We start from the raw sequence: 16509 nt of genomic DNA, 5'->3' as shown, positions 1-16509 counted from the left end.
TTCTTCTTGTGTCTTCTTTTTTCTTTTATTATCTCGAAAGCAAAAAGGACACTGCCACAGACACTGGCAAAGACGATCTTAACAGATAACATACAAAATTTTAATGCAGAGAAGTACATGCAATGACACTGATTTAGTAATGTGTTAAAGCTATGTAGATATTTTTAGAATGAAAAATGGTATTGGGCTCCTAAGCGCCAAAAATCTTTTCGGCAAGACGTGGCGAGAATGCGTTCTCGCTTCGCTCAAAAATCTTAGCGACCTGGAAACTGCGTGCACGGTTGCATGAGCACGCTGAAAAGTTGCTCAAGACGCGCTGACGAGGACGGGATCATTACGTCACGCGAAGGCAGCGCCTGAATAACAGAGAGCTGAGCTAATTGGTAAGTATTCATTCTAAAAAGACAGGGCGTGCAAACACGGACACAAGAAAGAAGTCGGGACACCACAGCGCCACTTTAATGCATACTGCTAACGCAGGCCTATATGTACATTATTATGGAGTAATACCTTTGAATATAAATAAACGAACAATATTTCTACACTAACAAAAAAATCGTCGACCGCGTACAGCAATAAACGGTCACGTGGCCGTCTTCATCGGATCATTTATGTTTTCGCCGCCAGAGGCGCCACAGGTCATTTTTCGCGACTTTCAATATAAAAATATAAATCTATCACGAAAAAAACAGGGTTGGTTTGAGTCAGTGCGACGAACAATCTTTACATCAGTGGAGTCAACTCATTTCATATTGTGGGCAGTTGTCGGTCCCTTTAAATATAAGGACCTCACACTGTTGTCATCGACAGTGTCGATGGACGTTGATTCAAAATGCATCTGCTCCTGCACTTCATAGGCAACCGAGTTGTATTTTTTTTTTTTCCATTTATGCCGTAAGGCGCGCACTGGCGCAAAAATAAATAAGCAAAAGGTGACGCTTCTGAGCCGCTCAACTGGTCCAACAGTGGGACAGATGGAAATCGTTGAGAGGCCGTCGCAGCTAAACACTAAAGTTCTTGATTGAATTGCGCAGTCACATGTTGCACCTTGCCAAATTCACTGCGTCTAAGAAGTCCTGGCACGGTGCAAGCGGAAAGCTACAGCGCGAGGCCCGCGCGCTCGTCGCGGCAGCGCGACGCGGAAGGCATCAGGCGGCGAGGCGCGTTCACGCCGCTCGACAGAGGTCAGTGGTTGGCGCGCGTGACATTATTGCAAGTTGTAACGAGCGCGGGCCAAGAAACCACCGTCAACTTATCAGCCTATACCGCTGCAACGGAGCCGCCTAGTCGCGGCCGCAGCTGATTTCGTTCGTTCGAACCATGTCCATGGCTGAGGGCAGCGTTCTCGCGGCGGGCGAATGCGCTAGTCACGTGGTTCTTTTTGTATTTCACGGGCTTTCTTTGAAGCTTGGAAAAAATGGTATACGTGAAACTTCTTTATCGCAAATAATGGAATTGGCATGGGGCTTCTGAGGACGCTCTCGAACTGTGCAAGCCGCATTTCTTGCCTAGTCGATATTTAGCAATTTAATTAAATATACCTAATGAACAAATTAGTTAATCACCAAACAAGAAATTGTCTGTAGTGCTCAAGGTGGCTGTCAGCAATTTGCAAGTGATTTCACTCGCCTGCCTCTAATACTGTGTGTATATATATATATATATATATATATATATATATATATATATATATATATATATATATATATATATATATATGTGTGTGTGTATATTGTCACGTGGTTTATTCACGTACAGACGTGAAGGAACGATGAGGAACGTCGAGGGTCCAAAATCCAAGCAAGCGCAAGCTCGGGTCGCGTGTCGCGTGGCTACCACTCACGATGTGGCTTGCTTTCTTGGCTGCTTCGTCGTCGTCTCGTACTCTTCACTACATTGGCCCCTGGTGAATAGCGGAGCCATCCTGGCGACCTAAGGCGTTGACAGTATAGCGGGGTCGTAATAGGGCTTCAGGCGGCTGACATGGACGATTTTCCGACCGACCACGACGACGTAAATCGTGGGATGCTGTCAGAGGCTCAACCTCATAATTGACAGGAGACGTGCGAGAAAGAATGCGGTAGGGCCAGGCCCGTAACTAGGGGGGGGTTGAGGGGGTTCTGACCACCCCCGAAATTTTTTTGATGCTTTAACTTTTCGGGTGATACTAAAATATTTACACGCCTTCACAGCGACCACCAGCTGCCAAAGTTACACTGCAACTTTCCTGGCATTGCTTCCCTCTTCTTCCTTTCTTCAAACCTACCCTTTTACCAGAACACCTCAGCGCTCCCTCCCCCGCACGCGCACCTGCCCTATTTGTACAGCTTTGCACTTCGCCCTCGCGTTCCTTCGAGTCTTTTTTTTTTTTTTTTTTCGTCTTTCACCCCGTAGCAGCTCCTTTATTGATTCCAGATGCTTTCCTTGTGCATTGCCGCTGGAGAAGTTATCCGTCTGTGTGGACCGCACGTGTCGGCTTTGGGTTCCTACGAAAAGCGCGTCTCCTTCTGTGAAGGTAAACAGTTCGACAGCAACGGCAACACCAACACGACGTGCGCAAATTTGCCAGGGAACGAAACCCCTAAGCGGAAAAACTCAGCGGCGCATTCCGAGGACGCAGGCTGCAGGGTAAACTTTTCTCAAACTGTAGTCCTCGCCACCGAAACGAATCATCGAAGATGACATCTACTGAAAGACTGGCATATCCGAGCAACTTCGAACAACCTTAACCACACGCAAGGACATCTACCTCTTCTGTACACAGAAGGTATATGCGCCTCCCTACAAAGCGCACAAAGCGAGGATACAGCCGGCACACAATCCGGCACCAGCGGTCAACTTTCACAGGAGAGAAAAAACGCCGCCAAGCTGGGCTGCGCGCGGGAGTACAGAGGCTGACGTCACAGCCTACAAAGTGCATTTTTGGGGGTCACGGCTATTTAATTAGCGCAGCCCAGAGAGAATTATGCAGGCGCCCAGGGAGCCGTCTGTGAAAAGGTGACTTTTTCACAGGAACGGAGCAACACCTCCTTTCTGGACTGTACCAGGGGAGTGCAAATGTTTCGGCAGTGCATTCTTGGGGGTTCACGTATATTAAGGGGAGTATGCAGTGCCCGTGGAGTCTTCTGTGAAAAGGTCTTTAAGTAGCGTTAACCCAGTTTGCTGCAGCTGGAGTACAATAATGGGCCTGCATGCATGCACACCAGCTGTAGCGGCGTTCAGAAAACACATGCGCCACGCGGGAGCCGGCGCGTTCATCACACTTCTACATTCTAGCCACTGCAAAGTGGATAAGAGAGGAAGAAAACATCGCCCGCCGTTCACGCCAGGCAGTCGAAGCAGTCGCAAACGTCTTTTTGGAGCCACTGGCCACTTCTGTGTGCGTGCACAGGATTGCGGCAGCAAAATGAAAAGACACTCTGCAACAACGAAGCAAAGGAGTCTTGCGTCTTACTTCAAGAAAGTTCGAACCGATGAAGCGGACGGAGAAGAACCGCCTCCTTCGAAGGATAAAACTTCGCCCTCCTCAGCACTGGTGGAAAGCCAAGCGCGTCCGAACTTCTGTAGCGACTCAGGAGAATGCACCGGTTTATATGTATCACCTGAGAACGAACACAAGCAGGACACCCATGCGCCGCCGGGAAATGATGGTGGCCGCAGTTCAACTCCAAGTGACCTTTGTTCTACGTTCAACGCTGGGCAAAGTGACGCCTTTACCACTGGGCAATGCCCAAGGAAGGTGAGTGGCATGGCACCTACACATTCTGGTTCGCCTCCCCTCACACGTCTCTGATCTCTTTACTGTCTCTGCTTACGTACGGAACGACCTAACCTGCTGCCATTCCCGTCGCCGACTTTGCGCTGGCGACGCTAGACTGGCAGCTTGTAACACATACATACCGTTTTTGTACCGCGGTTACATTGTGTTACTTCATCAGGAGCCGTTGGTCGCGGTGTCCCCAGCTTTGGTGGTGCTATTGTCCAAACTTATTTCTTGCTTTAACCAGAATTTGAGGTTGACATACCAATTTCTTTATTTGGGTACAAATAATTGAAAAGTACCATCGAATTATTACAAGTAAGCGATGTACTTGTTTTATTCACGAAAATAAGCCAGTATAAATCTTAAAAAATGGCAGCCGTTCTACACGCAAACCCCCCCCGAAAAAAATTCCTGGGTACGGCCCTGGGTAGGGCCCCTGATATCGGGCACGTAATTTCGAGGAAAGGCCAGGAGTGGATCGATGGGATCCAGAGCCAAACGAGGTCACCAGTCGTGAAAGTAGAGAGAGGTCGGTCGGTGTCGTGCCGTAGCTTTTGGTGGCCTTGGTCTTCGGTGGTCAGCGAACGGGCTAATTGTCTGCAATCTTCGGCGTATCTGGCAACGTCAGAAATCGCAGTATATTCAGACGAGTCCGGCGTATAGGGAAGCATAGTGTCCAGCGTGCAGGACGGGTCGCGTCCGTATAAAAGAAAGAAAGGTGAGAAACCGGTGGTCGCGTGCGCTGCGGTGTTGTACGCGTACGTGACGAACGGCAGGACGGTGTCCCAGTTGGTCTGGTCTGATGCCGTGTACATTGTCAACATATCACCGAGTGTGCGATTAAATCGTTCCGTGAGGCCATTCGTCTGCGGATGATATGCGGTGGTCATTCGATGAACGATGTTGCACTGGACGAGCAAGGCCTGAATAGCGTCAGACAGGAAAACACGCCCTCTGTCGCTCAAAAGTTCACGGGGAGCACCGTGGCGAAGGACAAAGTTGCGTAAGATAAAAAACGCAACCTCTCTTGCGGTAGCCGTTGGAAGTGCTGCAGTCTCTGCGTAACGGGTGAGGTGGTCCACGCCAACAATGATCCACCGATTCCCAGAGGAAGTCGGGGGAAGCGGGCCATATAAGTCGATGCCGACGCGGTCGAATGGACGTCCCGGACAAGGTAGAGGCTGAAGTGGACCGGCTGGGCGTTGAGGTGGAGCTTTACGCTGCTGACAAGCAGTACAAGCACATACGTACTTGCGCACGAACGTGTACATGCCGCGCCAGTAGTATCGCTGACGCAAGCGGTTGTAAGTCTTCAAAGCGCCAGCGTGAGCGCTTTGCAGGTCGTTGTGAAAAGCAGTGCAGACTTCTGTGCGCATGTGGCGCGGGATCACTAGCAACCACCTCCGACCGTCAGGTGCGTAATTACGCCGATAGAGGAGGCCGTCGCGGAGTGCGAAATGCGTGGATTGACGACGGAGAGTTCTTGACGCTGGATGAACCAATGAACCAGTCAGAAAGTCGACGAGTTCGGAGATCCACGCATCCTTGCGTTGCTCCGACGGCATGTCTGCGAAGTCAAGGGGCGTCAAGACAGCTGACGTGTCTGACGGCGAAGCTGTGTCAGACGGTAACGGTGAGCGGGATAGCGCATCGGCGTCCGAGTGCTTGCGGCCGGATCTGTACACAACACGAATGTCGTATTCCTGCAGCCGAAGCGCCCAACGACCGAGGCGGCCTGAAGGATCTTTCAGAGATGAGAGCCAACAGAGCGCTTGATGGTCCGTGACTACTTCGAAGGGGCGGCCATAAAGGTACGGACGGAACTTGGTCAAAGCCCAGATTATGGCGAGGCACTCTTTTTCAGTGACTGAGTAGTTGCACTCCGCTTTCTTCAGGGTTCGACTCGCGTAAGCAACAACGTACTCGTCGTATCCTGGTTTCCGTTGAGCCAGTACAGCACCAAGACCGACACCGCTGGCGTCAGTATGGACCTCCGTAGGCGCATTAGGGTCAAAGTGACGGAGTATCGGAGGTGACGTTAATAAGCGCCGTAGCGTCATGAAAGCTTCATCGCACTCTGGTGACCAAGCCGACAGGCCGTTAGAGGCTGTCAGTAGGTTGGTAAGAGGTGCGATCATAGAAGCGAAGTCGCGCACAAATCGACGAAAATATGAGCACAGCCCAATAAAGCTTCGGAGCGTCTTGATGGAATTGGGCTTGGGGTACTCGGCCACGGCACGAAGTTTAGCGGGATCCGGAAGAACGCCTTCCTTGCAGACGACGTGACCTAGTATGGTGAGTTGGCGCGCAGCAAAATGGCACTTCTTGATGTTAAGTTGAAGGCCAGCAGAGGCGAGGCACGTGAGAATAGCGCGAAGACGAACTAGATGAGTCGGAAAATCGCGGGAAAATACAACAGTGTCGTCAAGGTAGCACAGGCAGGTATTCCACTTGTGGCCACGAAGGATGTTATCCATCATTCGTTCGAAGGTAGCTGGGGCGTTGCAGAGTCCGAAGGGCATCACCTTGAACTCATAAAGCCCATCGGGAGTAACGAACGCAGTCTTCGGGCGGTCAGGGTCAGCGAGTGGAACTTGCCAATAGCCCGATCGTAAATCCAAGGACGAGAAATATTCTGCTCCTTGCAAGCAATCGAGGGCATCGTCGATGCGTGGCAACGGGTATACATCCTTCCGAGTTATCTTATTCAGGCGGCGGTAGTCGACGCAGAATCTGATAGAGCCATCCTTTTTGCGCACTGTAAAGAGTAAGGTGCGGACCGTCACCTTGATTCATGTACGGTGCGGTGAAGGAAGGAGCCGTGCACGATAAGGCTGGTATACAAGCAACATATATTATCAAGCAGAAGCAACTTTTGAAGACAATACACGCATAAGAGATATCCCCAAATACACTTCAAACGAAAATGTCAATACGCGTGGAATGTCCTAGAGTGATGCGCTCACATTCGTTGACATCCTGCTCACGTCCCTGGTAAACGTCTGCAGCACAGCAGGCCGACGGTCGACCGTCTCAGCAGATAGACGAGACGTAGCGGCGCGGCTAGGTGAGCAGCAGGGTGAGTGGTGGTGGACCACGCGTTCAGGCAGGCAGACCGGAACCAGCAAGCGCAGGAAAGAAGCAGGCAGGAACCGGCCAGGTACCGGGCAGGACACGGACACCTTGGTCACCAGCGCCCGCAGGAGCGCGACCCGTCAGGAGGCTGCCCAGCGGTTGTCCCGGGTAGCCCTCGCGAACGTGGCCTCTCGAACGCTGTGCCCCCGTGGCCACTACTGCCAGCTCCCTGCTTCTTCTTCCTTTTCTTTTTTCTTCGCCGCCACCACCACGCGCCCCATTTTTGTCCGCAACGTGGCGCATTCCTCGCTGCTGTCCTCGTCTTCTTCACTATTTCACCACACGCACAAGCACGACAGGGGACGACCAGGGGCTCTCAGATGGCTGAATGACTCCGCGCGTGAGCATATCATCGACTTGTTCATTGATAACACGGCGCTCTTCCGCCGAAACGCGATATGGTCGTTGGCGTAAAGGGGCATGACCACCGATGTCGATGTGGTGCGTGACGCTCGTTGTGCGACCCAGAGATGGCTAACCGCAGTCGAAGGATGAGCGGAACTCTTCTAGAAGGGCCAATAGTTCGCGTCGATGGTCCAATGATAGATCCGGGGACACAGAAGGGTGAAAAATGTCTGACTTCGGAGGTGCCGCAACAGGGGCTGTCATGGCATTCAGCTGGTGGTGAAGTGGGGCTTCAGCGAACTGCAGAAAGCGAAGCAGGTCAACGGCATGTATGGTTCCCAAACATTCCCCGAGAAGTAGGCGAACGGGCGAGGTGCGCAAGTTGGCAATCGGCATGATGGTAGCGCCGGATTCGACGGTGAGTACGGCAAACGGCAGTCGTAGGGCGTGGCGGCGGAGAAACAGCTCTGACGGGGCGAACAGGACAGCGCCGTCAGGAGCGGCCGGACAATTGTCAAGGCGACAAGGGTGGACGTGTTTGGGGCTACGTCAGCGTCGGCAGCAATGACAAGTTTACATGCGTCAGATATGCTAGGCCCCGAAACAGAAGATTGCAGCGGCGTAAGGGCGACTTCTGCTCGGGCGCAATCTATGATGGCGCGATGACGTGAAAGGAAGTCCCAGCCGAGGATAACGTCGTGAGAGCAGGACGGCAGCACGAAAAACTCAATGACGTAAAGTTCGCCTTGAATATTAACGCGCGCGGTGCACACGGCTGAAGGTGCTATGAACTGCGAGTTCGCAGTGCGGAGCATGAGTCCTGAGAGCGACGTGGTCACTTTTTTTAACTGGCGGCAGAGGCTCTCGCAGATTACGGAAACGGCGGCCCCGGTATCAATTAGCGCTTGGGCCGTGGTCCCTTCAACATTGACGTCGATAACGTTTTGCGGCGAAAAAGACGGAGGCCTTGGGCAGTTCGCTTCGCATGCAGTTCTTGCCTCCAGAACTGCAGCGATCAGTTTCCCTCTTGCGCAGCAGGTCGGCGACGCATAGGTGACAGGGAGCGTCGTCGAGGGGACGGTGACCGGTGGGTCTCGTTGGGTCGTTGATCACGGGCATACTCCGGTGGCGACCGGGACGACGACGCGACCGGCCTGCCGTCGGCGTCGAAGTGAGGAGGGGCGTAGTTTGGGGGCGACCTGGACGACGACGCAACTGGCATGCCCACGGCGTCGAATGTTGGAGGAACCAGGCGACAATGGCGAGCGACGTGGCCGGCGAGGCCACAGGAGAAACAGATGGGCCGATTGTCCGGGGTTCGCCACGCGTCGGAGCGGCGGAAAGACGGAGCCGAGGGCTTTGGGATGGGCGGCGACGAAGCATACGCGGATGTTGGCAAGACACGGGGCGGCGTAAGTGGCCGAGGTGGAGCGTAAGGCATAGATTGGTGATACGCGGTGGTCGCCAGGCATGGGACGGCATCAGTGGTCGAGGTGGAGCAGAGGGCATAGGCTGTTGAGGGGGCCGAGCAGCAACGGCGGCGTAGGTAAGCGGCGCAGTGACGGGCGGTTGTTGGAACATGGGTGGGAGAGCCTCAGCAACTTGCGTCCGAATGGCTTGTTGAATGCCCGGAGCCAGAGGATGCGCCGGCTCGTGAGTGAGCGGCAGTAAGGACAGCTGGCGTGCGACTTCTTCACGGATGAAGTCTTTGATCGTGGGCTGGAGAGTCGGCTGAGTGGCCGGAGGGACAGCTAGCTGCAAGCTGGAGAGCGTGTCGGGGGTCGGGAGGGCCTGACGGGCGATCGCGCGCTGCCTGCGCAATTCGTCGAAACTCTGACAGAGGGAAACTAGCGCAGCGACTGTGGTGGGATTCCGCGCGAGCAGCAGCTGGAAGGCGCCGTCCTCGATGCCCTTCAAGATGTGGTTGATTTTGGCCTCCTCAGGCATAGCGGGGTCGACGCGGGTGCACAAATGGAGGACATCCTCGATGTAACCCGTGTAGGTCTCACCCGGTTGTTGTGCACGCTGACGAAAGCGCTGCTCGGCGAGAAGCTTGCGAGCCGCAGGCCGTCCAAAGACGTCCTTGATAGCAGTCTTGAAAGCGGACCAAGATGGAAGCTCGGCCTCGTGGTTGCGATACCACAGTTGGGCTATGTCGGCAAGGTAGAATTGCACATACCCAAGCTTCATTGGATCGTCCCATCTGTTGCTGGCGCCGACTTTGTCATACCTCGACAGCCACTCGTCCACGTCCGATTCACCGGAGCCCGAGAAGAGGGGGGGTCCCGCTGAGGATACACGGCGCCACAAGTGACGTGGACAGCCGAAGGGCCAGGCTGGGAAGGAGTCTCGGTGGCCATGTTGGTATCACGAAGGGGGGGGGAAGCTTACGGGAGCGAAGATCCAGGGTCGTAGGGGAAACCCACGTACCTCCACCAAATGTCACGTGGTTTATTCACGTGCAGACGTGAAGGAACGATGAGGAACGTTGAGGGTCCAAAATCCAAGCAAGCGCAAGCTCGGGTCGCGTGGCTACCACTCACGATGTGGCTTGCTTTCTTGGCTGCTTCGTCGTCGTCTCGTACTCTTCACTACAATATATATATATATATATATATATATATATATATATATATATATATATATATATATATATATATATATATATATGTGTGTGTGTGTGTGTGTGTGTGTGTGTGTGTGTGTGTGTTCACATGCCAGCCCCCCCCCCTCCCCGAAACAAATTTCTGGCTACGCCACTGCTCGTCATATATGACTTTAAGCTCAGGGGAACGTTTTCCCTTGAGTATAACGGCCTTGTGGTCCGTCAAGTATAAAGTTAATGGCTCTTGCTGCAAAGGTCGCAGCTTGAATTTTGAGAATGCGATGTCAACGCGGCCGCTTCGTTTCGGCTTCGCGAGCAAATATATAAATATACCGGGTGTCCCAGCTATCTTTAGCCAAAGGTTAAAAAATACAATATTAGAGGCAGGCGAGTGAAATGACTTGCAAATTGCTGACAGCCACCTTGCGCACTACAGACAATTTTTGGTGTTGTAATTAACTAATTTGTTAATTAGAACGATTTATCTAAATTGCTAAATATTGACTTTAGGCAAGAAATGCTGCTTGCAAAGTTCGAGAGCGTCCTCAGAAACCCCAACCGCATTATTTGCGATAAAGAAAGTCTCACGTACACCCTTTTTTCCAAGCTGTAAAGAAAGCCCGCAAAATACAAAAAGAACCACGTGACTAGCGCGCTCGCGCGCCGCGAGAATGCTGCCCTCAGCCGTGGTTTGAGCGAACAAAATCAGCTGCGGCCGCGACTCGGCGTCTCCGTTGCAGCGGTAGGTTTCTTGGCCCGCGCTCGCTACAACTTGCACCGTCACGCGCGCCAACTGGCTGGCAACGGGCCAAGAAACCACCGCCCACTTATAGGCCTTAGAGCACTGCACGGGCTCGGGCCTACCCGAAAACCCGGGCCCGGCCCGGCCCGTGGGCCGGGCCGGGCCGGGTAAAGTAGTTTTCACGGCGGGCCCGGGCCGGGCTCGGGCCTGAAGCTCCGGGCTTAGGGCCGGGCCCGGGTTTGAGGTGGCGGGCTCGGGTCGGGCCGAGCTTGGACTTTGCTCCGTGCTTAAAGGGTCTCTAAAGTGAAACACTGAATCGGTTTAGACCGATGAATTGTACTCTAAGAACCCGAACGTCATTAATGTCTCCATCTATGAGTTTATTAATAAAGGAGAAAATCAAGGTCAAAGTTCCATTTTGAAATGTCGCTCTGAAATCTCCGCACCTGACGTCGCGGATTTCAAACTGTATTCGTTGTATTTTGGGGACCTTCGCTCAATGAAACTTCCAGAAACTTGGCATGTTAAGTCTGTTAAGACCCCTCAGAGGTCACTGTACTTCATTTTTACCCACTATAAACTACGTAGGGCCCAGTAGATGCCGTCAGAATCTATACCCTCACGGCGTTTGCTGCGTGAATTTCAAGCTCGCGTCATTACCTGCACTTTCCTGCGAGTTTCCTCTCTTACCAAGAGCTTTGTCGCGGCGAGCGTGGTGCTTTTGGAATGGTAAAAGAGTAATTTACTGATAATAGAAAAATCATTTTTCTGTATAATGTGCCTTGTTCCGCATACTCTGTGCTTACATGTAAGTCCCACGTTTTATCTCGAAAAACCGCTTTTTTTATGTGGGGTAAGCTATTTGGAGAAGTTTTATGAGGTTTAAGTACTGAACTGCTTTTGCTCCTTGCATATGAGATACTTTATTTATCTGAAACGGGCGAGACCAGGCGCTTATATGTAACATTTCGCTGTTCCGTGCCCCTTATTTGCTTTCGTTATTATTTTATATCCAAAACGTTACTATGTTCTCGCAGTAATAAATGTAATATAATAAAATTATAAATAAATATTAATATATGTAATTTTACGTCCCAAAACCACGATATGATTTTGAGAGACGCCGTAGTGGAGGGCTCCGGAAATTTCGACCATCTGGTGTTCTTTAACGGGCACCTAAATCTAAGTACACGGGCCTCTACCATTTCGCCTCCATCGAAATGGGACCGCCGCGGCCGGGATCGAACCCGCGACCTTCGGGTCAGCAGCCGAGCACCGTAACCGCTATACCACCGCGGCGGATAATATAATAAAATTATACCTATGAGATGTCATCGCAAGAGCGATCACAGAGCTCCAAAGCGGGGAAACGTTGAAAGTTAGAGCCTCCCTCTAAAACGAAAGGACTGCACGGAGTCTTGGTACATAGAATCCCTATAAAGGCACATTTTTTTCTGTGACTTTCTGACGGCTTCCAGTGGTCATGTGGCGCGAGATGGACATGCACAGCCTGCTTTGTCTGCCCACATTGTTAAAGTCTGAGCTTTCGTCTTGTTCCGCCATATCAGGGTTCTCAAACTCACCTCAGCTAACGGGCCGCATTCACAAAAATTTACTCCTGCAAGGGCTATGGTAATGACGAAGGTAGGAGTGCGGGAGGGAGGAACAGGTTTTAAAACTACCGTCATTTCACAGCAGACCTTTGCCGTATCTCATATACGGGATCGTTTCTGAAGGGGATTTGGCGGCAGGAATCCAACAACATATCGATACCCATTGTTGCAAAATAGTGCGGAACGGAGCAACTTGGAGCGCACCAGACTCTATCGAAGAAGAGGAAACCGAAGGGCATCGAGGGCACGTGCACGTGGCCGGCGCAGCAGTTCGCCTTTAGTATTGCGAGTCTCTCTTTCATGTCTGGGGAACCAGTCATTTTGTATCACCCATAATGACTAAAATCTGGACGCCATTTCTGAAATATAGCTTTTGTTTCACGGTTATGTATCAACACATGGTGACCGCAGGGGGTGCCTCAGGAAAAATATGCTTTCGATCTGTGATTCCTGTGTATCTCAAGAACATAATTATAAAGAAAAAAAAATTTGATGAAGACAGTCATGTGCGGGTGGAGGGCCGCTAACAAGAGGTCCGCGATCGAGCCGCGTGCTTGAGGCAATGTATATTGCGCTATATAGTGCGAGAGCTACGTGATACTGCCACAACAGCGTTGGAATGTGCAGGAACAGTATAGGTCCATTAAACAAGGCGTGGGGTAAAGTATATTCGCTTTACGAAATATCTTGCTTGAAAAAGGACAATGATAGATTCCGTGCCGGGTGATGTCCCCTTAATTGGAACCATATGCATCCAATGAGAAAGCTTCAAGAAGCTTAGTCGCGCCTTTGTTACCAAACTCGAACGAACCCCGAAAATATACCGAAATCGCTTCGTACACCTCTTGCCAGTCCTAACCGCGTAGTCCAATGGCCACCTTCTACCGGTACAACATCGCTGGGAAGGCATACGCCATTATACAGGGGCGTAGCCAGAAATTTTTTTCGCGGGGGGGGTTCAACCATACCTTATGTTCGTGCGTGCGTTTGTATGTGCGCATGTACATATACGCAAGCAAAACTGAAAAATTTCGGATGGGGTTTGAACCCCCCCCAACCCCCCCACCCCCTGGCTACGCCCCTGCCATTATAATATGGAAAAAACGAGCACGGTGGAAACCGTGCGTACCATACAGTGCTGAAAATTGCAAAGAGAAGCCCTCAAAGACAAGGTTTATAGACGACATTGAAGAGTGGCACGACGTTCGGGAACGTGAGAAGTGAAGGGATGAGCTGGACAGCTATGCTCATTCTGCAGAGGTCCACAAAGAAATCCTAGATTTGCTCCAGTGGTGGAAGTTACGAACGACTGCCGACGCCTTCGCAATTGGCAAGGCAATTGTGGTGCGCCCGTGCGGCCAGCGTGAGCAGTGCAAGAAGCTTTAGCGCGGCAGGATAAGTGATGCAGCAGCGCATGGCGTGCTTAAAGCAGGAAAGTTTTTTTTTTTTCTTCCTTTCGGCTGCTTATACGCATACATGTGGTGCACGCGGTTCCATAACTTTACCTAGATTGGTGTATTTGCAACAACGGTCACAAACTTGGGTTTTTACCCCTCTGTTTCTCTTGCTGTGGCAAGGTGCTACAATGGTGAAAACAGGTGCTATATATCGAGAAGGTTGCACGATTGGCTTTGTGATTAGAGCATGCTATAAATTTCAATAGGCTATTGAGTGCAATAAAAACAATGTGAAGTGAGCGTTTTGTTCTCTGCCATGCCAATGCTCTGGCGGTGCTTCGTGTTACGTGGTGGCGAAGTCCTCAAGCCGTCCAAATGGGAGGCTGCTATTACCAGCTCCGCGCTAGAAGAACAGCTATATGGGCAGCCCAACGGGCCTGCGACGCAGCAGAGAGACTTGGTCTTTCTGTTCCGATGTCGGAGCGGCCCGCAACGTGCTAGAGCGAGTTCCGATGGACCAAAATAAAGTTTATCCATCCATCAATCCATCCTTTGTTGTTATTGCGCTCCCTATCGAAACTGAACTCGTGCTGCAAATCACTTTCCTGGCTACAATGTCTGCTACAAAACGCCCTTCATGATCCACAGTATATTTGCAGAAAAAATGGGTACACTAATACCACTGCTGAACAAACATTCATTTTATCCAATATGTCCTCTCAACTGTTTGCACCGTGAGCGCCTTTTTATAAGAAATTACCGTATCTTAAAGTATAATTGTTAGCGAAACATCCGCCAACAATCATCCGCCAAGTAGATATTTGCTACTTAAAACACCTTGCTGTATATTCCATGTTCGGGCAACACCACCTAGATTACTTGGTCGGGCCTCAGTCGGGCCTGATCTGTGGTCGGGCCGGGCCGGGTCGGGTAGGCGAAATTTTTTCTCGGGTTCGGGCCGGGCCCGGGTCTCATTTTGTGTCACCGGGCCGGGTTCGGGCGGGTAAATTTGAACGAGTTCCGGGCCCGGGCCGGGCCCGGGCCAAGAATTACGGCCCGTGCAGTGCTCTAATAGGCCTACCGCTGCAACGGAGCCGGCGAGTCCCGGTCGCAGGTGATTTCGTTCGCTCAAACCTCGGCTGAGGGCAGCATTCTCGCGGCGCGCGAGCGCGCTAGTCACGTGGTTCTTTTTGTATTTCGCGGGCTTTCTTTACAGCTTGGAAAAAAAGGGTGTACGTGAGACTTTCTTTATCGCAAATAATGCAGTTGGGGTTTCTGAGGACGCTCTCGAACTTTGCAAGCAGGATTTCTTGCCTAAAGTCAATATTTAGCAAATTAGTTAAATCGTCCTAATTAACAAATTAGTTAATTATAAAACAAAAAATTGTCTGTAGCGCGCAAGGTGGCTGTCAGCAATTTGCAACTGATTTCACTCGCCTGCCTCTAATATTGTATTTTTTAACCCTTGGCTAAAGATAGCTGGGACACCCGATATATATATATATATATATATATATATATATATATATATATATATATATATATATATATATATATATATATATATATATATATATGATTTTGCGTGTGTGTTTGTGTGTGTAAGCGCTCGAGCTAGCGTGCGATGAGCCAAAGAGTGGAGCAGTCTGCAAGAGTGCTGGCGAGTGCGTCGGATAGGATTGCAGAGCAGTTTTTCTGGGGAGTCTAGTTTCGCCGCCTATGCAGGTGGCAGGCCTGGCGTGCCACCCCCTGGCTACGCCACTGGGGGTGCCTCACTAAAGAAAGATGCTTGAGATTAAGTAACGTATATGGAGCTCATGAACATACTTATTAAGCAAATAAAAAAAATTGGGTCGAAGAGAGTCATGTGCGGGCCACTAGCGAAAGGTCCGCGGGCTGCATGTAGCCCGCGTGTTTGAGACCACTGGTCTAAGAAAAATCAGAAGTTTATTCCCAGGCGGAAGGAATTTTCCTTTACTTACATATTTTGAGTCCGTTTGAGAAAGCAGAAGCTCTAACGACAGTGTCGTCTCTTTGACCTCGGTGGAGTGTGAAAGAGCAGAACGCAAACACTAGCACTGAACCGCGGTACCTTTCTTTTTCTTTTTTTTAACAATTTGGAAGAGCTCGCCCGCCGGCGCGCCAGCCAAACCACGTCGTCTGCTGCGCAAGTGTGCACACGTGACATGTCACGTGACCTAGTCGCAGATCGATGCCAGCGACATCATCGGATGAGCGACAGATTTACGGACGACATCTTGTAGTGGGCCTTTAATTAAAACTAATTAAAACTACAGTGTCTAGTACACTGTAATTAAAACGGATGTTAAAACTTGTAAACATAGTTATGAACGATGTTTGCGAATGCTGCAAAGACATAATTGCGGAACCGTTTTTGTTATTCATAGTACCATCAGCAACGCTTACAAGTGTACACATGCACGCAAGAACTGCAAAAAAAAAAAAAAAGAAAGGAAAAGGAAGCGATAAAGAATAAACGAAGTAGAAGAGGTTCAAGCAAGCAAGCAAGCAAATGCGGAGTGGGGAGAGGGCGAGAGTTATAGCCATTATAGCGGGCTTGTGCGAGAGCGCGAGAGCTTTGGCAGTGGCTCTACCTCTACTCTGAGCGTGAGGTACTCGTGAATTGTCGGCTGCTGGTATTTTCAATGTCGCACTTGCAAGCTTTGGAAAACAGGGGAGCGATAGAATAGAAATCGCTTGTTTTAGTTATTGTGAACACTACTTCGGAAAGTGTCGGAGGTTTCAGGATGGTGACCATTCATCAGTCTTATATGGTGAGACGATCCTTGTGGAGTCCGTGTGAGCATTGCGTTGGAATCTGTCGTTCACTGCTGTAGGCCTATTTCTTCCTTTTATTTTTGCGCTATGGTTGACCAGATGAAGGAACT

At 50.7% G+C, this 16509-nt stretch overlaps 1 protein-coding gene across 6 annotated transcripts in view; it reads left to right on the top strand.

Annotated features, from left to right (window-relative positions):
* Nucleotides 1-16172: 16172 nt before the first annotated feature.
* Nucleotides 16173-16509, top strand: part of LOC119379246 (armadillo repeat-containing protein 8) — a 62840-nt gene continuing 62503 nt past the window's right edge. For 4 of the 6 annotated variants that reach the window (XM_037648490.2, XM_037648489.2, XM_037648487.2 and 1 more), the window contains exon 1: nt 16174-16395. In XM_037648490.2, the coding sequence (XP_037504418.1) occupies nt 16369-16395 (27 nt within the window). In that variant the 5' untranslated portion in view covers nt 16174-16368. Of the gene's footprint in view, nt 16396-16509 lie in introns of all 6 variants that reach the window. The other 2 variants (XM_037648488.2, XM_037648491.2) reach the window with 1 other exon arrangement.

Source organism: Rhipicephalus sanguineus, chromosome 1 (genome assembly GCF_013339695.2).
Source record: "Rhipicephalus sanguineus isolate Rsan-2018 chromosome 1, BIME_Rsan_1.4, whole genome shotgun sequence".
NCBI lineage: Eukaryota > Metazoa > Arthropoda > Arachnida > Ixodida > Ixodidae > Rhipicephalus > Rhipicephalus sanguineus.
The sequence above is the reverse complement of the archived record's forward strand: the minus strand, read 5'-3'. Positions and strand labels throughout refer to the sequence as shown.